The 24,323-nt window shown below is 40.3% G+C and overlaps 1 protein-coding gene across 1 annotated transcript in view; it reads right to left on the bottom strand.

The window, feature by feature from the left end:
• The window catches only part of LOC129719016 (lysM and putative peptidoglycan-binding domain-containing protein 2), a 64,342-nt gene extending 48,298 nt beyond the window's left edge, over window positions 1–16,044 (bottom strand). The window contains exon 1 of the mRNA XM_055670323.1: window positions 15,794–16,044. Within this exon, the coding sequence (XP_055526298.1) occupies window positions 15,794–15,856 (63 nt within the window). The 5' untranslated portion in view covers window positions 15,857–16,044. The remainder of the gene's footprint in view (window positions 1–15,793) is intronic.
• Window positions 16,045–24,323: the final 8,279 nt, after the last annotated feature.

Raw genomic sequence — 24,323 nt, 5'->3', positions numbered from 1 at the left:
AATCTCCAACGTCGCTAGCGTTTGTCACCGTGTCGCAGTCAGCCACGCTTTTCGAAGTGCAACTGCTTCCGCCTGGTTTCTTCTTTTTACTGCCTACTTCAGCAGCAGAGTTTTGTTTCGCAGGGCTCGAGCCTGCTCTTCTCTTTTTCTTTGACATCACACAGCGATGCAAGCGACGAACTGTCGCACAAAACGGAATAAAATTTTTAACTAACCCGGCTTTTCAGAAATAGAACTGTACTTCTCAACAGTCTGAGAGCGAATGATGATGGGGTGAAATGTTCGAACGGTACGTTTTATACCAAGGCTTCGTCAGATAAATTAAAAGTGGGATGGGCTACGCAAATTATGGAATGGAAGAGACAAATGTTTCTTGAAAGCTGCGCCGGCCGCTGTCATAATATTAACACCAACACAAACATGCATTTTTGCAAGGTTTTTTCCGCTAGCAGCATCATTTGGTAAAACAGAAAATTCAATTTGCCGCTTCTGTAACAAAATTTAGAGGCACCAAAAGGTGCCAGTTGCCGATTATATTTTCCTGGTTAGTCCGTCCAGAATTCCAGCCATTTAAGTGTTTTGCAGTAGCCATTTACTACTAAAGCCACCAGCATTACGGGTGAAACCGGCACGAGATGACCGGTACTATTTTGTATTTCCTCCTTTCAGCTGCTATCACCTAGCGTCCGCATGTCACTGGTGCGGTTTTGGAATCAGAATGATGGGGCGCCGGCCGCTGTCGTAAAATCTTATTGAAGTCCATCAGGAATATGGACTCACGCCAGCCGAAGCAGTAGCCGACCTTCAATCATATCGTCATTTTTTATCAAATGAACGCACGCACCGTCTTCAACAACTTCGCGAAAGTGTAAATAAATTTAGTACAAATTTTCGCAAGTAAGGACGCCCTCTTCTGAGGCAGAACCATTATATTTAAACATAAGTAATAACTTGACTAACACTTCTTCGCTTCCTCGACAGAATGCGACTGAAATTCTTATCTATTGTCAGAATTTCAATCGCATGAAAAGCCCAAGCAAAATGAAAGAAATTCAACAAAATCTATTGTCGTCATCTTTTAAAATAATTTTAGGAACTGAAAGTAGCTGGGACGAAAGCGTAAGAAGCGAAGAAGTATTTGGAAACAATTACAATGTATTCCGGCACGATCGGAATTTGTCTACCAGTCAAAAAAAGTCAGGCGGTGGAGTCCTCATTGCCATTAATGTAGACTTTACTTCTGAAGAAATAATATCCGACAAATATAAAGAATTTGAACACGTATGGGCCAAAGCATTTATTGCTGGCGAAGAACATATCTTCTGTTCTGTGTACTTTCCACCGGAACATGCTCATAAACATTCGTATGAATTATTTTTCAAAACTCTAGAATCTATTATGTCTAACATGAAACCAGAAGTAAAACTGCATGTCTATGGCGACTTCAACCAACGTAATGCAGACTTTATTGTAGACATTGAAAATGAATCTGTCTTACTCCCAGTCGTAGGCGAAAACGAAACACTGCAGTATCTTTTTGGCAAATCCTCAGAACTCGGTCTATATCAAATCAATCATGTCAAAAACAAACAAAATGCTTATTTAGACCTATTATTCACAAACTGCACTGAAGACTTCTGTGTAGATGCATCATTGACTCCCATCTGGAAAAATGAAGCATTCCACACAGCAATTGAATATTCAATAGTAATGAATAACACTTCGTACCCCAGCGACTGCGAGTACGAGGATGTACCGGAATACCACAAAACTGACTTCGAACAAGTCAAACGTAGACTTCGCATAATAAATTGGCGTAGTATAATTTGTAAAGAAGGAAATGTCAACGTAGAAGTATCAAAATTTTATGAAATAATTAATCAAATTATATCAGAAAATGTACCTCTAAAGAAAAGAAGACGAACGAACACCAACAAATATCCAGTGTGGTTTAATCCACAATTGAAGAACCTAAAAAATAGAAAACAAAAAGCACATAAAATATACAAAAAAGACAGCAATAGCGAAAATCTTCAAAATTACCAAGAAATTTGCTGTCAACTTGACGCAGCCATTAAAATTGCACATGAAGAACATAATCGTAAAATCGAATATCAAATCAAGTCTTGCCCTAAGAACTTCTTTAATTACGTAAAAACCAAACTAAAAAGTAACAACTTTCCATCACGAATGCATCTTGACAGTAATGTAGGACAAACTAGTAATGAAATATGTAGTCTTTTTGCCACTTTTTTTCAAGAAATTTACACCAAATATGAAGAAACAGATCGCGACCGCGAATACTTCTCGTATTTTCCTGAATTTTCGAATTCTTTATCTGTCAATCAAATATCTGAATTCGAAATTCAAAACGCACTTAAAAATTTAGACGCTACGAAAGGTCCTGGACCTGACAGAATAGCTCCAATTTTTCTCAAAAATTTGGCAGAAGAACTATCTACACCATTACAACACCTTTTTAACATGTCCCTGAAGAATGGAATTTTCCCAGAACTCTGGAAAACCTCATATTTAGTGCCAATTTTCAAATCTGGCGCTAAATCTGACATTCGTAATTATCGTGGAATTGCCATTATTTCATGCATTCCAAAATTATTTGAATCAATAATTAATGAAAAAATCTTTCAACAAGTAAAACACCAAATTACAACTCAACAGCACGGCTTTTACAAAGGCCGATCAACTACCACAAATCTTTTGGAATTCATAACTTTCACTCTGACTGTAATGGACAACGGTAACCACGTAGAAGCTCTTTATACGGACTTTAGCAAGGCATTTGACAGAATCGACATACCATTATTACTCTTCAAGCTCGAAAAATACGGAACTGAAACAAAATTTTTGGAATGGCTGCAGTCATACTTAACAAAACGAACACAAATAGTCCGCTTTCAAAATTCCTTTTCAAACCCAATAGAAGTAACTTCTGGGGTTCCTCAAGGTTCCCACCTGGGCCCTCTTCTTTTTATATTATACGTAAATGACATTTCCTTTCTTCTTAAGTCAATACATGTGCTTGTATATGCTGATGACATGAAGCTCTTTATAGAAATAACCAATGCAGAAGACTTCGAAATATTCCAGAACGAAATTAATGTATTCTACACTTGGTGCAACAAAAGCCTATTACAACTCAACATTAAAAAATGTAATTCAATAGCCTTTAGCAGAAAAACAGTAACACCACCAACAAACATTTTCTTAGGAAACCAACCAGTAGAAAAATGCAAAATCGTTAGGGACCTAGGCGTAATCTTAGACTCCAAACTCACATTCATAGAACATTATAATACAATTATCAACAAAGCAAATAGTATGCTGGGCTTTATAAAACGCTTCGGCCACAATTTTCAAGACCCATATACAATCAAACTATTATATATTACATACGTCCGACCAATTCTGGAATATTGTAGCATTGTATGGAATCCCTATATTGCCACACATGAAGAACGCATTGAATCTGTCCAAAAACAATTTCTTTTGTACGCGCTTCGTAAGCTAAATTGGACATCATTTCCCTTGCCATCATATGAAGCACGCTGCATGCTTATAGACATACAAGCACTTAAAGAACGCCGCGATCTTTCAATGCTTTATTTTATCAATGACATTATTTCTCAACGCGTGCAATCTACTCAATTATTATCACAACTAAATTTTTATGCACCCAGTCGTCAATTAAGAAATCGTAAAATATTTTCGGAAAATTCTCACAGAACAAACTACTCAAAAAATGGCCCAATAAATCGCATGATGCGTCACTATAACCAGCACTGCGAAAATATCGACATCACCATGGGCAGAAATCAAATAAAAAAACGACTAACTACTGGAAATAATGTATAGAATATAAGAAAGCATTGTATTATTATAACTGTAGTCTACATTTGCTTGACGAAATAAATAAATAAATAAATAAATAAACACCAACAAAAAGATGCATATTTACAAGGTTTTTTCCGCTAGCAGCAGCATTTCGTAACAAAACAGAAAATTCAATTAGCCGCTTCTGTAACAAAATTTCGAGGCACCAAAAGGGGCCAGGTGCCGAATATATCCATGTTTTTGGTCAGTCCGTCCAGAATTCTTTCAAGATAGCGTCCGTATGTAGCCGGTACGGTTTAGTAATGAAACTGATGGGGTGAAATGTTCGAACGGTACGTTTTATACCAAGGCTTCGTCAGATAAATTAAAAGTGGGATGGGCTACGCAAATTATGGAATGGAAGAGACAAATGTTTCTTGAAAGCTGCGCCGGCCGCTGTCATAATATTAACACCAACACAAACATGCATTTTTGCAAGGTTTTTTCCGCTAGCAGCATCATTTGGTAAAACAGAAAATTCAATTTGCCGCTTCTGTAACAAAATTTAGAGGCACCAAAAGGTGCCAGTTGCCGATTATAGTTTCCTGGTTAGTCCGTCCAGAATTCCAGCCATTTAAGTGTTTTGCAGTAGCCATTTACTACTAAAGCCACCAGCATTACGGGTGAAACCGGCACGAGATGACCGGTACTATTTTGTATTTCCTCCTTTCAGCTGCTATCACCTAGCGTCCGCATGTCACTGGTGCGGTTTTGGAATCAGAATGATGGGGCGCCGGCCGCTGTCGTAAAATTAACACCAACAAAAAGATGCATATTTGCAAGGTTTTTTCCGCTAGCAGCAGCATTTTGTAATAAAACAGAAAATTCAATTAGCCGCTTCTGTAACAAAATTTCGAGGCACCAAAAGGGGCCAGGTGCCGAATATATCCATTTTTTTGGTCAGTCCGTCCAGAATTCTTTCAAGATAGCGTCCGTATGTAGCCGGTACGGTTTAGTAATGAAACTGATGGGGTGAAATGTTCGAACGGTACGTTTTATACCAAGGCTTCGTCAGATAAATTAAAAGTGGGATGGGCTACGCAAATTATGGAATGGAAGAGACAAATGTTTCTTGAAAGCTGCGCCGGCCGCTGTCATAATATTAACACCAACACAAACATGCATTTTTGCAAGGTTTTTTCCGCTAGCAGCATCATTTGGTAAAACAGAAAATTCAATTTGCCGCTTCTGTAACAAAATTTAGAGGCACCAAAAGGTGCCAGTTGCCGATTATATTTTCCTGGTTAGTCCGTCCAGAATTCCAGCCATTTAAGTGTTTTGCAGTAGCCATTTACTACTAAAGCCACCAGCATTACGGGTGAAACCGGCACGAGATGACCGGTACTATTTTGTATTTCCTCCTTTCAGCTGCTATCACCTAGCGTCCGCATGTCACTGGTGCGGTTTTGGAATCAGAATGATGGGGCGCCGGCCGCTGTCGTAAAATTAACACCAACAAAAAGATGCATATTTACAAGGTTTTTTCCGCTAGCAGCAGCATTTCGTAACAAAACAGAAAATTCAATTAGCCGCTTCTGTAACAAAATTTCGAGGCACCAAAAGGGGCCAGGTGCCGAATATATCCATGTTTTTGGTCAGTCCGTCCAGAATTCTTTCAAGATAGCGTCCGTATGTAGCCGGTACGGTTTAGTAATGAAACTGATGGGGTGAAATGTTCGAACGGTACGTTTTATACCAAGGCTTCGTCAGATAAATTAAAAGTGGGATGGGCTACGCAAATTATGGAATGGAAGAGACAAATGTTTCTTGAAAGCTGCGCCGGCCGCTGTCATAATATTAACACCAACACAAACATGCATTTTTGCAAGGTTTTTTCCGCTAGCAGCATCATTTGGTAAAACAGAAAATTCAATTTGCCGCTTCTGTAACAAAATTTAGAGGCACCAAAAGGTGCCAGTTGCCGATTATAGTTTCCTGGTTAGTCCGTCCAGAATTCCAGCCATTTAAGTGTTTTGCAGTAGCCATTTACTACTAAAGCCACCAGCATTACGGGTGAAACCGGCACGAGATGACCGGTACTATTTTGTATTTCCTCCTTTCAGCTGCTATCACCTAGCGTCCGCATGTCACTGGTGCGGTTTTGGAATCAGAATGATGGGGCGCCGGCCGCTGTCGTAAAATTAACACCAACAAAAAGATGCATATTTGCAAGGTTTTTTCCGCTAGCAGCAGCATTTTGTAATAAAACAGAAAATTCAATTAGCCGCTTCTGTAACAAAATTTCGAGGCACCAAAAGGGGCCAGGTGCCGAATATATCCATTTTTTTGGTCAGTCCGTCCAGAATTCTTTCAAGATAGCGTCCGTATGTAGCCGGTACGGTTTAGTAATGAAACTGATGGAGTGAAATTTTTTTTTTTTTTTTTTTTTTACTTAAAATTTGAATTTATTCTTATCTCTTTGTTTGGTACAAGTTTTGTTATTTAAGTGATACAAGATTTTCCTTTTTCATCCTTTGGTTTAAGTTTACATTTTGCATCTTTAATGCTCGTTTTAGTTTTAATATTTAAAATAGTTATGAGATTGTTTGATACTACCAAATCAGTGTTGTTTTAATTTTATAACCTACTTAAACTAAAATTTCAAAATCTAACTAACCAGCGCTCGGATGAGCGGGTGTTCCGAGTGTGTCGCACTCATAACGAAGTCCTGTATCGATTCCTCAATTCGTTCGTTGATCGTTTTACATCCTGCGGTGCGATGTAGCTCGGTGGTTCTCGTATCATATGGGACATTCAATATTGTTCTCAGCAGCTTGTTTTGGATTACTTGAAGTTTTCTTCTATGTGTTTCTGCACAGGTTCCCCACACAGGCATAGCGTAATTTATCACTGGAGCGATAATTGCCATGAACACTGCCAATTTATTCTTGAGTGACAGCTTGGATCGTCGAGATATTAACGGATAGAGGGACTTTATTAATCCAATGCACCTGCATTTCAGCTTGTCTGTGTGAGATTTGTATATTTGTTTGTTGTCAATTGTGATGCCAAGATAGCCGGCTTCGTTCGCCCATTCAACGGTACATCCGTTCACTCGTATCTGACGGTCTGGAAGCAGTTTTGCTGACAATCGATGTCGGAATAGAATGGCTTGACTTTTATTTTCGTTTACTTTAATTTTCCAGCTATTCAGGTAGGAAACATACGCCGTTACACCTTTTTGAAGCCTTGCACAGTAGGTTGCTGAATTACGACCGCTAGCAATTATCGCACTATCGTCTGCATACAGGGCCAGTTTGCAGTCACCAGGAAGTTGTGGTACATCGGAAGTGAAAATGTTGTATAGTATGGGGCCCAAGATGCTACCTTGGGGAACCCCAGCTGAGACCGGTTTGAGTTCTGAGAAAGCTCCTGGAAGATGCACCCGAAAAGTTCTGTTAGCAAGATAATTTCTTACCATTTTCGTGAGGTATTGTGGGAAGTTTGCTTGCACCAGTTTGTGGACGAGTCCATCGTGCCACACGTTGTCGAACGCTTTTTCCACATCCAGAAAAACAATGGCTGTGTTGGTGGAAAGTGTTTTGTTCCGCTGGATAATGTTCTCCACTCGGATCAGTTGGTGGACAGTAGAATGACCCTTCCGAAATCCAAATTGTTCCGGCACAATGACTTGGTGTTCCTCGATGTGTTCCATCATACGAAGCAGGATTAAACGCTCGAAGACTTTGCTTATAGCCGAGAGCAGTGTTATAGGCCTGTAGCTCGCTGGGCTGGTCGGATCTTTTCCAGGTTTTAATATAGGGATGATTTTCCCAGTTTTCCATACAGAAGGAAAGTAGTTGAGCTGGAAACATTTTTGGAAAATTACTGCCAAAAAACGGTAAGCTTTACCAGAGAGCTTTTTCAGAATCAGATTTACGATGCCGTCGTTCCCAGGGGCTTTCATGTTTTTACCACGTTTGACTGCAGCACGTACCTCGTCCTCCGATATTTGACCAGTAAATGGAACATCGTTGAGCTGCTCCTCTAGCTGACTAATTGTGTTCTGCACTGCAATTTCATGGGGGCTGCTCATCCCTGTACCGATGTTGTGAGCTTGAACTAGTTTGTTGGCTATGGCATCCACTTTCTCTGATGGGGAAACTAGGATACCTCCAGTATCGTCCTTCAATGGTGGAACTTTAGTTGGTTTTTTCTTCAGGATTTTAGCTACCTTCCAAAACGGTTTCGAGTGGTCTTTCATACGTTCAATTTCGTTCGAGAACTGTTGGTTTCGTATAGACAACATTCTTTCCGCAATAAGAACATTGAGACGAGAGAGTTCATGTTTTTTCATTAGGCATCCGGAGCGTTGGAATTGCCTTCTGACAGTGTTTCTTTTCTGGATTAATCGCCGGGTATCGGAGTCAATCAGCGAAAATTTCCTCCTCACCTGAACATTGCGGATGCAGGATTCCTCGGCTGTGTGCACGGCTTCTTCGAAGACGTTTAATGCGTTGTCGATATTCAGAGTAGTTGATAGATTCACTACATTAGGAAGACGTGCATCTACCATGCGGCTGAAGGCAATCCAGTTCACTCGGTGGTAATCACGTATTGTTGTAGCCTGCGCCAGTGCAGGGCTGAAATCAAGTTCGCACACCACTGGATAGTGGTCGGAGCTCAGTTCTTGATGGGTTACAGGTTTCGATAATGCCAGATCAGACAGAAAAATGTCTAGAGTGGAGGTGTTTCCAGCTGGGGAGATGAACGTTGGTTCATCTGGGAAGTGGATGGTGCACGTACCTGAACTGAGATGGTCTGCCAGAAGGTTACCGTTTTTGTTGCAGAAGTTGTTTCGCCACTGAGTATGGCGAGCGTTAAGATCACCGGCAACAATGAAGCCTCGCCTGTTGTCGGTTAGTTTTTGTAGATCTTCTGTAAAGAATTTGGAGGTATCGTTGCAATCCGAGCACTGCCGAGGGATGTAGACTGCAAACAATGTGACAAATCCGTGACGAGCAAAAATTTTAACTCCGATTGCCTCGATGACTTTGGTTTTAGGATGGGGCAGGATTTCATAGCGGATGTTTTCTCTTATTATAACGGCCACACCGCCACCACTGGAGTTGGAGCGGTCTAACCGGATAATGGTGTGGGTTGGAAGTGAGAAGTTTATTCTTGGGTTGAGCCTGGTTTCCGAGATCACTCCTACGTCGACATTTTTTTGAGCGAGAAAATTACTCAATTCAATCTTTTTCGCCCTTATAGAGCGAGCGTTCCAGTTGGCGATGCGGATGCGGCAGGGCTCAGTTGACCCCATATTTGCAAACCATGTAGCCAAGGACCTTAACTTGGTCCGATTTGGTCTTGCACTGCTTCAGGCGATCGCAGAACTCGTTGTAAATGGACCACAGTTCTTCCGAACCGTAGAGCATGTTTTCACTACACTCGGCACGAGAGAATTCCGGAGGGAGATCGTTCAAACCTGCTCTAGTGCGAGGATCGATGCGGGGTTCTTGCTTCTGCAATTGATTGGACCAGGCGTTTGGTGTGGACGGATTGCCCACAGGTTTCGTTACGGTGGAGGTGCTCTTGTTCGGTAATGCAGGGAAATTCGAGGTGGTCAGTTCAGGAACAGGTTGATTTTTTTTATTCTCCTTGCGACCCGGCTGGTTTTTAGTTGTCACTTGTTGGCGAATCCGGATGTATTCTGCTCGTTTGGGGCAGTTTCGATCGGTTGCAGCATGGGATCCGTTACAGTTGGCACACCGTTTCGCTGAAGCATCTTTCTTCTTGCAGTTTTCCGAAGCATGAGGCTCACCACAAATATTGCATCTGCTGTTCAGGTGACAATTGCGAGTCCCGTGTCCGTGATGTAGACAATTCATACACTGTGTCACGTCTGCACGTTTGTTGCGGTATGCTTCCCAACGCACTATGATTTGCGAGATACTTTTAATCTCATTCAGCTTCTTGAGGTTAGTGTATCCTTTGTGAAAGTGCACCAAGTAGAAGGACTCGTCCAGATTTGCGCAATCGCCTTTCCGTCTGATGATGTAGGCCGCAACAGCGGTGATGTTATGTTCCTTCTTCAGATGATCCAGAATCTCTTGTGGGTTCACCAGGGGAAGGCCACGAAGCACAACCCGATAGGGTTTATCATTCGGTTTGTCGTGCGTATAATATTCAAACGCACACTGCTTCAGATAACTTTGCACCTTGTCAAATTCCTCAGCAGATGAGCAATTAATTTTAGTGCCGAATCGGGTGATTTTGTACGTCGGTTGAGCGTCACACTGATCCATTTTCCCGAGAAGGGTAGCAAATTCAACGTTTTTTACCACCAGTGGTGGTTGTTTCCGTTTTTCAGGGTTGTTTTCCGGAGCGCAGACCACTGGAGATGATGATTTCTTCTGATCAACTTTGAGGACCTCTGTCAAAGTGCTGAAGGCATTTTTCTTCAGTAATCTCTCCTCTAATTCATCGTTACTATCAATAACCGGATCGGTTTTCTTCCGTTTGTGCTTTGAGCTAGCGGAGGAATTGTTAACCGCAGGGTGCAGCGTCTCGTCGATTTCCATAGAAACAAAGCGCGTAACTAGGCAGGCGAAAAACACGTCCGAACGTGTCGCTTGTACAATACGAACTGATGATGGGGTGAAATGTTCGAACGGTACGTTTTATACCAAGGCTTCGTCAGATAAATTAAAAGTGGGATGGGCTACGCAAATTATGGAATGGAAGAGACAAATGTTTCTTGAAAGCTGCGCCGGCCGCTGTCATAATATTAACACCAACACAAACATGCATTTTTGCAAGGTTTTTTCCGCTAGCAGCATCATTTGGTAAAACAGAAAATTCAATTTGCCGCTTCTGTAACAAAATTTAGAGGCACCAAAAGGTGCCAGTTGCCGATTATAGTTTCCTGGTTAGTCCGTCCAGAATTCCAGCCATTTAAGTGTTTTGCAGTAGCCATTTACTACTAAAGCCACCAGCATTACGGGTGAAACCGGCACGAGATGACCGGTACTATTTTGTATTTCCTCCTTTCAGCTGCTATCACCTAGCGTCCGCATGTCACTGGTGCGGTTTTGGAATCAGAATGATGGGGCGCCGGCCGCTGTCGTAAAATTAACACCAACAAAAAGATGCATATTTGCAAGGTTTTTTCCGCTAGCAGCAGCATAAACATCGGAAACAGAAAGTGACAACAACAATAACAACAAAGTCAGATCGATTGTATCCGTTAGTGTCGACTGTGCTTGGGAAGAGAGGTAGTGATTGGCTGCGCGGTATGATTTAGACAATCGATATTAATTACCAATTTTTCAATAGTGTATCTCAAACAATAGTTTGTTTTTGTTACATAAATTTAACCGTAAAAGAATTTCTGATCGATTGATGCCAAAACCTCGAAAACCTGATTATAGATGACTGCAAAATAAGCGCTCAAAACCTGACCACTTTTCTCTGGTTTTCCCTGGTTGAATTACTAGATTTTTAAATTCAGGGGCCTAACTTCGATATAGACGTTAGTCAACGTCAAAAGATGCATATTTGCAAGGTTTTTTCCGCTAGCAGCAGCATTTCGTAACAAAACAGAAAATTCAATTAGCCGCTTCTGTAACAAAATTTCGAGGCACCAAAAGGGGCCAGGTGCCGAATATATCCATGTTTTTGGTCAGTCCGTCCAGAATTCTTTCAAGATAGCGTCCGTATGTAGCCGGTACGGTTTAGTAATGAAACTGATGGGGTGAAATGTTCGAACGGTACGTTTTATACCAAGGCTTCGTCAGATAAATTAAAAGTGGGATGGGCTACGCAAATTATGGAATGGAAGAGACAAATGTTTCTTGAAAGCTGCGCCGGCCGCTGTCATAATATTAACACCAACACAAACATGCATTTTTGCAAGGTTTTTTCCGCTAGCAGCATCATTTGGTAAAACAGAAAATTCAATTTGCCGCTTCTGTAACAAAATTTAGAGGCACCAAAAGGTGCCAGTTGCCGATTATAGTTTCCTGGTTAGTCCGTCCAGAATTCCAGCCATTTAAGTGTTTTGCAGTAGCCATTTACTACTAAAGCCACCAGCATTACGGGTGAAACCGGCACGAGATGACCGGTACTATTTTGTATTTCCTCCTTTCAGCTGCTATCACCTAGCGTCCGCATGTCACTGGTGCGGTTTTGGAATCAGAATGATGGGGCGCCGGCCGCTGTCGTAAAATTAACACCAACAAAAAGATGCATATTTGCAAGGTTTTTTCCGCTAGCAGCAGCATTTTGTAATAAAACAGAAAATTCAATTAGCCGCTTCTGTAACAAAATTTCGAGGCACCAAAAGGGGCCAGGTGCCGAATATATCCATTTTTTTGGTCAGTCCGTCCAGAATTCTTTCAAGATAGCGTCCGTATGTAGCCGGTACGGTTTAGTAATGAAACTGATGGGGTGAAATGTTCGAACGGTACGTTTTATACCAAGGCTTCGTCAGATAAATTAAAAGTGGGATGGGCTACGCAAATTATGGAATGGAAGAGACAAATGTTTCTTCAAAGCTGCGCCGGCCGCTGTCATAATATTAACACCAACACAAACATGCATTTTTGCAAGGTTTTTTCCGCTAGCAGCATCATTTGGTAAAACAGAAAATTCAATTTGCCGCTTCTGTAACAAAATTTAGAGGCACCAAAAGGTGCCAGTTGCCGATTATAGTTTCCTGGTTAGTCCGTCCAGAATTCCAGCCATTTAAGTGTTTTGCAGTGGCCATTTACTACTAAAGCCACCAGCATTACGGGTGAAACCGGCACGAGATGACCGGTACTATTTTGTATTTCCTCCTTTCAGCTGCTATCACCTAGCGTCCGCATGTCACTGGTGCGGTTTTGGAATCAGAATGATGGGGCGCCGGCCGCTGTCGTAAAATTAACACCAACAAAAAGATGCATATTTGCAAGGTTTTTTCCGCTAGCAGCAGCATTTCGTAATAAAACAGAAAATTCAATTAGCCGCTTCTGTAACAAAATTTCGAGGCACCAAAAGGGGCCAGGTGCCGAATATATCCATTTTTTTGGTCAGTCCGTCCAGAATTCTTTCAAGATAGCGTCCGTATGTAGCCGGTACGGTTTAGTAATGAAACTGATGGGGTGAAATGTTCGAACGGTACGTTTTATACCAAGGCTTCGTCAGATAAATTAAAAGTGGGATGGGCTACGCAAATTATGGAATGGAAGAGACAAATGTTTCTTGAAAGCTGCGCCGGCCGCTGTCATAATATTAACACCAACACAAACATGCATTTTTGCAAGGTTTTTTCCGCTAGCAGCATCATTTGGTAAAACAGAAAATTCAATTTGCCGCTTCTGTAACAAAATTTAGAGGCACCAAAAGGTGCCAGTTGCCGATTATAGTTTCCTGGTTAGTCCGTCCAGAATTCCAGCCATTTAAGTGTTTTGCAGTAGCCATTTACTACTAAAGCCACCAGCATTACGGGTGAAACCGGCACGAGATGACCGGTACTATTTTGTATTTCCTCCTTTCAGCTGCTATCACCTAGCGTCCGCATGTCACTGGTGCGGTTTTGGAATCAGAATGATGGGGCGCCGGCCGCTGTCGTAAAATTAACACCAACAAAAAGATGCATATTTGCAAGGTTTTTTCCGCTAGCAGCAGCATAAACATCGGAAACAGAAAGTGACAACAACAATAACAACAAAGTCAGATCGATTGTATCCGTTAGTGTCGACTGTGCTTGGGAAGAGAGGTAGTGATTGGCTGCGCGGTATGATTTAGACAATCGATATTAATTACCAATTTTTCAATAGTGTATCTCAAACAATAGTTTGTTTTTGTTACATAAATTTAACCGTAAAAGAATTTCTGATCGATTGATGCCAAAACCTCGAAAACCTGATTATAGATGACTGCAAAATAAGCGCTCAAAACCTGACCACTTTTCTCTGGTTTTCCCTGGTTGAATTACTAGATTTTTAAATTCAGGGGCCTAACTTCGATATAGACGTTAGTCAACGTCAAAAAAAAACAAAAATAAACCCCTTAGCTGTTTTATGCACCGAGGCACACGCCGCACGGCACAACACCTTCGAGAAAGCAGCGCACGCCGACCGATGAATCTCCTTCACCTTTGGCCTCCTCGCCCTCGTCGCAATGAGTATCCACCGGAGCCGGTTCTCTGTAACGCTCAGCACTCCAACACCAAAGCGATGCAGCAACTGTCGGCGATGAGCAGCAACAAAAGACCTCCTGCTCAGGTTAATTGTATCCAGGGCAGCAGAAACAGGATAAGTTTACCAATTCCAGTCTTCCAAATATCTGTAGGTATATTCTCGCAAAGCACAAACGAAACTTTGAGTGTTTCTTTCTTCATAGCCGTATGCAACCTATTTGAATTTTTTTAGATTGAATTTGTGCCTGAAAAGTCCTGATTTTTAACTCCGACCAAATGGTAACCCTAAGTATAGTTCGAATGCAAACCAAGACAACACTGATAATGGGAAAACACCATCGTCGTTGTCCTATGTTTCTGAGTATGCATGTGGCGAAATTTGTCATTGTTGTTGTTGGTTTTTAAAATGTCAAAACCAAATTAATCAAGTAGATTTTTTTTGCGAATTTTCAAAAGTTCTCCGCATTTCTTGAGTTGCACAAAAGTGCTATAGTACTAATGAAAACCAGCTTTATTATCTTTTATTTTAGTCCTCTGTTGATTAGGAGTTGGCCGTCTGCAAATTTTCGAAGGTACAAGACTTTGAAATAGGCTATAGGACGTCTTCGGTACGGTTTGATTGGTTTGAAGTCTTTGGCAAAGTTTTAAATTATATTTTTGTCTTTCTGAAACAAATATACAGTTTACAAATTTGTTTTAGCAAAAAAAAAATGGAAAATAATTATCTTAAAAAAACTTATTTTTTATAAAAACTACAAAATATTAGCTAAACATTGATGGCTGTTCGATCCTAGAAAAACCAAAAAGTTCAAATGATCCAGAAAAATAATTAACCCTGACAATGATGTGCATAAAAGGATAATCATGCGTCAAATTGGCCCACGACTCTTGAATAATAGAAAATGCCAATTTTCCTTCATAAATTATCAATTAATGGTCATTACGGTGCTAACATATCGATAAATAACAAATTGATGGCTGTTCGATCCTAGAAAAACCAAAAAGTTCAAATGATCCAGAAAAATAATTAACCCTGACAATGATGTGCATAAAAGGATAATCATGCGTCAAATTGGCCCACGACTCTTGAATAATAGAAAATGCCAATTTTCCTTCATAAATTATCAATTAATGGTCATTACGGTGCTAACATATCGATAAATAACAAAAACTAGGATTCAGGCTTCAATATTTCTTCATTGATTAAGAACAAACGAGAAAAGACCAACGCACTGTCAGCAAAAACCTGCAAGCTTCTTGCAAGCTGCAACAGAGAATTCTTATTCATCAACTGATCAAATGATTTCGTTGACAAAGTTAGAAGAAATTGTATATGGGTCATCATTATAAGGTTGGCACCCGAGCTGATAAGTACGTTTTACCGAGTAAATTCAACCTTCAAAATAGTACGGCCCGATTCGCAATGATTAAGAAATCAGATACACCCTCCGAAAAGGTTAGCTGATTTTTTTCGACACTTGTATGTAATACACCATCGGCCTTCGTGCGAAATGCTATCTCCAGCGGAGTTGTTTTTGAGCGTCCACACGCTACAACAGACGAATCGGGGGAAAAATTGCTTCGTCGCTTCAACATTGCGCACTCGACTCGACCGTCAAACCGAACGAATAAAACAGCGTCAGTTCTACCACCAGAAGCCGATTTCGTGTGCATAATGGATTGGGCAGGGTTCAACAAGTGTATTGGGGCTTTCAGTTAGGAAATTGGTGCTAATTGTGATCGAAGATAAGCTTCCAGTCGGATCATTTTACCAACCTTTATGTAGGACTTCCAGCTTTTGTATTTTTGCACTATTTCGTTCATCGTATGAAGGCTCATATCGTTACCCACTGGAGATGCACTTCCGTTCAGATCACTTGATCAACAAAATCACCGATTACAAGATAAATCACTCAATAAAAGTTTGTATTCAGCCTCAGCAGACCTGGCGAATGTCACACATATTCTTCCGATACACATGAGAGCGACTAACAGCTGATAAGAGCGCGCCACAGTAGGTATTTAAGCTGCTGGACTCTAACAAAGCCACTGAGCGATCGACTATCATCATCTGCTCCCTACACAGTCGCTCTAGAAACAGCTGGCCGAGCCGAGAGTGCGTCGTACGTTGACGTACGCTCAGCTTTCGGTTTTTGAGAGATTGCATTCGCTCTCAACGCTCTGAGCCTATTTTATCGTTATTTTTATTAGACTATTATGTTACTTTGCAGGATTTAGATCAATCGCAATCTTAATGACTGTTTGCGGTTTTTGGAGCTAGATAAAGTGCATGAAGGATGTAGAGAATCTTGCAGCGGAGCGTTTAATTTTTGCGAAATCAGGATTGCTGATTTCTGGTGTGATCTAGACTTGTGCGCCGAGCATATAATCGAAGGCGGCGGCGTAGTAGATTTCAACGGTGGCCAATAAACGCCGCGCTACTTATTACCGCACTTCTAAAACATCAAACGCTAAGAAAATACTAGAATACTGCGAGCTGAAAAAAGGTAATTTGATGTTATAGACAATGTTTGAAATGCTAAAACCATCATAGCACAAGAGTTGATGTACAACCATGAGGTTTTCATTTGTTTATTAAGCCACGATTGAGTTTTTTGAAGTTTTTTTCAAGCTGAATAGTATTTTGTGCAGCGACCAAATCGAACTTAATGTGAATTTTAATGGGGGCTTGAAAGTACGGTTAGTTACTTACAGATTGAGCTTAATAGAATTCTATTCATGATCGTTAGTTTCACTGATTAGGCTATGAAATCTATTTCTATCCGAAGTTTTGGTTAGGGAGCATGCTCAAATGACGTAAAATTTTTTTAATGATTTTCACACCCCGCCTCCTTCATTTCCCTAATCTCTTGTGGCATTTGGTCACGAAGTCTTAACTCTCCCAGAAAAAACGGAGTATTGGATGACACCCCTTCCACCCCTCCCAGTTCTAGGAAAAACATACAAGAACAAAAAAAAAACAAACTGATTTATGAAGAAAAAAAAAACTAACATTTTTAAAGAAAAATATCTGACTAAAAATGCACCGTGTCCAATTCAATCATGATGATCTTTCTTGATGGCAAACATAGTAGTTCGTGTTATTTTGTGGTGATATGCAATTGTTTTTCTTTTTTATATGATGCAATTGTCTTCTGCTTTGCAAAATTTATTTTTTGGTACGAGGAGAATTTTTTTTTATAAAACTCCATACGGCCCATGTCTGTAGAAAATACAAAAAATAGTCACGATTTCGCAAAACAAAACTCGCTGCACTTACCAGGCTTTGAAAACAAATGAGTATCTTGTAATTTCACTAATAAGAGGCACGAGTTGAGAATACAAGCAATTATTTATGTGCTAGAACAGCTTTCAGAAGATTGCCGAATGCCAAAGATAAACGGATTTTATCAGCTCCCGCCACAAAACTTTGTGCGATGTTTTAGTGTATTTTAAGTGTACATTTTTTCTGCAAAAAAGGGTCTTTCAATAAAAATGCTTCGTCGATTCTAATCCAACTCCTCCCCCCCCCCCCCCCCCGGTCCAGTTTGTCACAAACAATTATTCTCCCCTCCTCCTATTAATGCATCGTCATTTAAGCATGCTTCCTTACTTGGATTACCTGTATGTCGATGAAACTTTTTCACTTTTCGCTGCCAAAAAATTTCGTTACACAACGCATTATTCATAAAAGTTTTCCGCTAATTATTGAGTTTCGAATAAATCGACTAAAGCAAAAACAAACAGAGTACATGTTGCATAATATCAGTGGAATATAGGATGGTGTGAGTCTCGGGTTTAAAAAGCTCTTTTTTGGTAAAAGTGATGACGTTGAATTCCAAAAGTATTGTGGAAGAAACAATATTTGGTAGGTTTTTACATATGTTTTGAAAGTTTCACGCTCACGTTTCACGTTGAGATGTTAGCCCTTGAAACATGGCGCGATGTCATTGGGTTGGTTGGTTACGGTTACACCACAGAGAACAGACTAACAAGCAAACGATAAAAAGTGTGTAAAATAGTAGGAGGGTGGTATTCAAGACACGACCGCATGACGTTGACTACCGTATTTTTAAATTCCATTAAAACAAATAGTAGAGGGAATTGCAACTCCAGTATTGGTTGCAATTTTATCTAACAGTGTATTTCTGAATGCTGAGACGTTAAAACGTTATAAATTATAATATATACTAGAAGAATGGATCTCTCTTATTTAATCGCTGTCATTTCATACATATTCGAATCAAACCTTTGTTCGTAACTGCACTACCAAGACAATCATTTAATTTAGCGCATTGGGTAAAATTTTCCTATCTAAGCAAAAAGCAAACTCAACGGAACTATCTGAAATTGGAGACCAGAACGATTCAAGCAAAAATTTTAAATTTAAAAATTGTTTGACATTAAATAGATAAAGCTCATGCTAGGTTAGGTCCAGCCCAGCATATAACTTCATGTATTTAAAATAGTAGGAGGGTGGTATTAAAGACCCGACCGCATGACGTAGGACTCTATATTTTTCATCTAACAGTGCTTTCTCATTTGCTGACATTAGAGCGCTTTGAACAATAATTAATAAATAATATAAATGACATATATGGATGAAACCTTATTTATATTGGCATTCCCGCTTCCCAGGTATTCGAATTAGACAAGCATTTGTTCGTAGTTTGAAATGACAAGACAAACATTAGAATTAAGAAATTCGATGTATTCCGAGAATTGCGCTTATAGATCATCTTCATGTGTCGAGACATTGGGAAGATTCTCAATATATTCGTTTTAGCACTAGACGAAACTGCTAGAAAATTACTATAGCTGTAAGCCTTTATTACAAAAATCCGTATTGTCCGTATGTCACTGGTGCGGTTTTGGAATCAAAATGATGGGGTGAAATGTTCGAACGGTACGTTTTATACCAAGGCTTCGTCAGATAATTAGAAAGAAGGAGGAGCTAAGTAGATGATGGAATGGTAAGGAAAAATTTTTCTTGAAAGCTGCGCCGGCCGCTGTCGTAATATTAACAACAGCACAAACATGCATTTATGCAAGGTTTTTTCCGTTAGCAACAGCATTTTCACTACACTTTTCACTTTTTATTCGCTTTCACTATTTAATTCTATCACTTTTCACTTGCAAATACGTATTTCGGCACTGGCATAGTGCCTTCGTCAGTGCTTATTTGGACAGTGGAGAAAATAGCGAAACCCCAAGAATTTTATACCTAATTTGGTAAACGACTGGGGCAAATTTTAACTCAGAAAACGTAAACAACTTGAGTTAGGTAGAGAAATGTGCGGCCTGGTGATCCATGCCTTGTCGGGGAGTTTTCGGTAAAAATTTAAAAAGCCAAGAGAAATGATTACCCTGATCTCTGTTAAGGAGGGTAGCTGGGTTTTGTTTGAAAATTTCCAAACTTTCTGCGACATCTAATTTCCAAGGGGATGTTACTGATCGAACTAGACTAATGTTGTCGGTAGTCATAGCGTGATCTTCATGAAATATATGTTCGGCTATTTTGGATCTGAAATGGTGAGTTATTCCTTTTTCTGAGTCTTTCTTAGCCTTTACAAGTTCTGAAGTATGTTCCTTAAGCCGGATGTCTAAATTTCTTTTTGTTTGGCCAATGTAAACTTTATCACAATGTGGACATGCAACTTTATAAACACCCGCCCTATGTAATTTGTCAATAGTGTCTTTAGTAGACCCCAACTTTGTTTTCATTTGATTATTTCTACTACTGTAGATAATATCGATACCAAATTTTCTAAATTTTCTACGAAGTTGACGAGTGAAACTGACGTCATATTCAACCACTACTCTTTTCCGATCTTCTGTTAGCGGAGTGAGTGTTGTGTGAGATTTCCTGTTTTGGATTCGTTTCTTATTGTCATAAATGACTTGTATGGTTCTTCTGTTATATCCATTCTGCTCACCAATAACAAAAATATATTCCATTTCGTTTTTCTTACCTTCATCTTCGTGAAAAGTGAAAAGTGATAGAATTAGTGAAAAGTGAAAAGTGATAGAATTAAATAGTGAAAGCGAATAAAAAGTGAAAAGTGTAGTGAAAATTTTTCTATCAAGACGCTCGAACATAAGTGAATAAAACAGCATTTTGTAAAACAGAAAATTCAATTAACCGCTTCTATTATAAAACTTCGAGGCACCAGAAGGTGCCATTTGCCGATTATTCTCGTTTACTGGTTATTCCGTCCAGAATTCCAGTCATTTTAGTATATTGCAGTAGCCATGTATTACTTACAGCCACCAGCATTACGGGTGAAACCGGCACGAGATGACCGGTACTCTTTTGTTATTCCTCTTTTCAGCTGCTATCACCTAGCGTCCGCATGTCACTGGTGCGGTTTTGGAATTAAAATGATGGGGAGCCGGCCGCTGTCGTAAAATTAACACCAACAAAAAGATGCATATTTGCAAGGTTTTTTCCGCTAGCAGCAGCATAAACATCGGAAACAGAAAGTGACAACAACAATAACAACAAAGTCAGATCGATTGTATCCGTTAGTGTCGACTGTGCTTGGGAAGAGAGGTAGTGATTGGCTGCGCGGTATGATTTAGACAATCGATATTAATTACCAATTTTTCAATAGTGTATCTCAAACAATAGTTTGTTTTTGTTACATAAATTTAACCGTAAAAGAATTTCTGATCGATTGATGCCAAAACCTCGAAAACCTGATTATAGATGACTGCAAAATAAGCGCTCAAAACCTGACCACTTTTCCCTGGTTTTCCCTGGTTGAATTACTAGATTTTCAAATTCAGGGGCCTAACTTCGATATAGACGTTAGTCAACGTCAAAAATTTGTTTGCGCAAAAATACACCCTCCGAATTTAACCCGTCGTCATGCTGAATGATAAAGTAAAGTGTGATGTCGCTACCGTCGCTGTGGAGCGAATGGCAAAGCAAATATATTTCAACGTCAGTACCAAAGGGAGTGCAAGGTACATACCCTGATTAACATACAGGCTGTTTAGCGATGGTAGCGACATTACACTTTACTTTACCATTTAGCATGACGAGGGGCTTAATTCGAACGATATTTCGTGACACACATGCACAATTTTACACACTTTTTTCAAACTATTTGTTCATCGCTTGCTAGTCTGTTCTCTGTGAGAGTGAGAGAGCCCCGTTTTTAGCTTTGCGCGACTCTATATTATAAATAAATATAGACCATTTTCAAAATTGACAGGTGTTACAGATCCTGTTGATGTTGCTGATTTTTGACGTTGACTAACGTCTATATCGAAGTTAGGCCCCTGAATTTAAAAATCTAGTAATTCAACCAGGGAAAACCAGAGAAAAGTGGTCAGGTTTTGAGCGCTTATTTTGCAGTCATCTATAATCAGGTTTTCGAGGTTTTGGCATCAATCGATCAGAAATTCTTTTACGGTTAAATTTATGTAACAAAAACAAACTATTGTTTGAGATACACTATTGAAAAATTGGTAATTAATATCGATTGTCTAAATCATACCGCGCAGCCAATCACTACCTCTCTTCCCAAGCACAGTCGACACTAACGGATACAATCGATCTGACTTTGTTGTTATTGTTGTTGTCACTTTCTGTTTCCGATGTTTATGCTGCTGCTAGCGGAAAAAACCTTGCAAATATGCATCTTTTTGTTGGTGTTAATTTTACGACAGCGGCCGGCGCCCCATCATTCTGATTCCAAAACCGCACCAGTGACATGCGGACGCTAGGTGATAGCAGCTGAAAGGAGGAAATACAAAATAGTACCGGTCATCTCGTGCCGGTTTCACCCGTAATGCTGGTGGCTTTAGTAGTAAATGGCTACTGCAAAACACTTAAATGGCTGGAATTCTGGACGGACTAACCAGGAAACTATAATCGGCAACTGGCACCTTTTGGTGCCTCTAAATTTTGTTACAGAAGCGGCAAATTGAATTTTCTGTTTTACCAAATGATGCTGCTAGCGGAAAAAACCTTGCAAAAATGCATGTTTGTGTTGGTGTTAATATTATGACAGCGGCCGGCGCAGCTTTCAAGAAACATTTGTCTCTTCCATTCCATAATTTGCGTAGCCCATCCCACTTTTAATTTATCTGACGAAGCCTTGGTATAAAACGTACCGTTCGAACATTTCACCCCATCAGTTTCATTACTAAACCGTACCGGCTACATACGGACGCTATCTTGAAAGAATTCTGGACGGACTGACCAAAAACATGGATATATTCGGCACCTGGCCCCTTTTGGTGCCTCGAAATTTTGTTACAGAAGCGGCTAATTGAATTTTCTGTTTTGTTACGAAATGCTGCTGCTAGCGGAAAAAACCTTGCAAATATGCATCTTTTTGTTGGTGTTAATTTTACGACAGCGGCCGGCGCCCCATCATTCTGATTCCAAAACCGCACCAGTGACATGCGGACGCTAGGTGATAGCAGCTGAAAGGAGGAAATACAAAATAGTACCGGTCATCTCGTGCCGGTTTCACCCGTAATGCTGGTGGCTTTAGTAGTAAATGGCCACTGCAAAACACTTAAATGGCTGGAATTCTGGACGGACTAACCAGGAAACTATAATCGGCAACTGGCACCTTTTGGTGCCTCTAAATTTTGTTACAGAAGCGGCAAATTGAATTTTCTGTTTTACCAAATGATGCTGCTAGCGGAAAAAACCTTGCAAAAATGCATGTTTGTGTTGGTGTTAATATTATGACAGCGGCCGGCGCAGCTTTGAAGAAACATTTGTCTCTTCCATTCCATAATTTGCGTAGCCCATCCCACTTTTAATTTATCTGACGAAGCCTTGGTATAAAACGTACCGTTCGAACATTTCACCCCATCAGTTTCATTACTAAACCGTACCGGCTACATACGGACGCTATCTTGAAAGAATTCTGGACGGATTGACCAAAAAAATGGATATATTCGGCACCTGGCCCCTTTTGGTGCCTCGAAATTTTGTTACAGAAGCGGCTAATTGAATTTTCTGTTTTATTACAAAATGCTGCTGCTAGCGGAAAAAACCTTGCAAATATGCATCTTTTTGTTGGTGTTAATTTTACGACAGCGGCCGGCGCCCCATCATTCTGATTCCAAAACCGCACCAGTGACATGCGGACGCTAGGTGATAGCAGCTGAAAGGAGGAAATACAAAATAGTACCGGTCATCTCGTGCCGGTTTCACCCGTAATGCTGGTGGCTTTAGTAGTAAATGGCTACTGCAAAACACTTAAATGGCTGGAATTCTGGACGGACTAACCAGGAAACTATAATCGGCAACTGGCACCTTTTGGTGCCTCTAAATTTTGTTACAGAAGCGGCAAATTGAATTTTCTGTTTTACCAAATGATGCTGCTAGCGGAAAAAACCTTGCAAAAATGCATGTTTGTGTTGGTGTTAATATTATGACAGCGGCCGGCGCAGCTTTCAAGAAACATTTGTCTCTTCCATTCCATAATTTGCGTAGCCCATCCCACTTTTAATTTATCTGACGAAGCCTTGGTATAAAACGTACCGTTCGAACATTTCACCCCATCAGTTTCATTACTAAACCGTACCGGCTACATACGGACGCTATCTTGAAAGAATTCTGGACGGACTGACCAAAAACATGGATATATTCGGCACCTGGCCCCTTTTGGTGCCTCGAAATTTTGTTACAGAAGCGGCTAATTGAATTTTCTGTTTTGTTACGAAATGCTGCTGCTAGCGGAAAAAACCTTGTAAATATGCATCTTTTTGTTGGTGTTAATTTTACGACAGCGGCCGGCGCCCCATCATTCTGATTCCAAAACCGCACCAGTGACATGCGGACGCTAGGTGATAGCAGCTGAAAGGAGGAAATACAAAATAGTACCGGTCATCTCGTGCCGGTTTCACCCGTAATGCTGGTGGCTTTAGTAGTAAATGGCTACTGCAAAACACTTAAATGGCTGGAATTCTGGACGGACTAACCAGGAAACTATAATCGGCAACTGGCACCTTTTGGTGCCTCTAAATTTTGTTACAGAAGCGGCAAATTGAATTTTCTGTTTTACCAAATGATGCTGCTAGCGGAAAAAACCTTGCAAAAATGCATGTTTGTGTTGGTGTTAATATTATGACAGCGGCCGGCGCAGCTTTCAAGAAACATTTGTCTCTTCCATTCCATAATTTGCGTAGCCCATCCCACTTTTAATTTATCTGACGAAGCCTTGGTATAAAACGTACCGTTCGAACATTTCACCCCATCAGTTTCATTACTAAACCGTACCGGCTACATACGGACGCTATCTTGAAAGAATTCTGGACGGACTGACCAAAAAAA

Source organism: Wyeomyia smithii, chromosome 1 (genome assembly GCF_029784165.1).
Source record: "Wyeomyia smithii strain HCP4-BCI-WySm-NY-G18 chromosome 1, ASM2978416v1, whole genome shotgun sequence".
NCBI classification, from domain to species: domain Eukaryota; kingdom Metazoa; phylum Arthropoda; class Insecta; order Diptera; family Culicidae; genus Wyeomyia; species Wyeomyia smithii.
The sequence above is the reverse complement of the archived record's forward strand: the minus strand, read 5'-3'. Positions and strand labels throughout refer to the sequence as shown.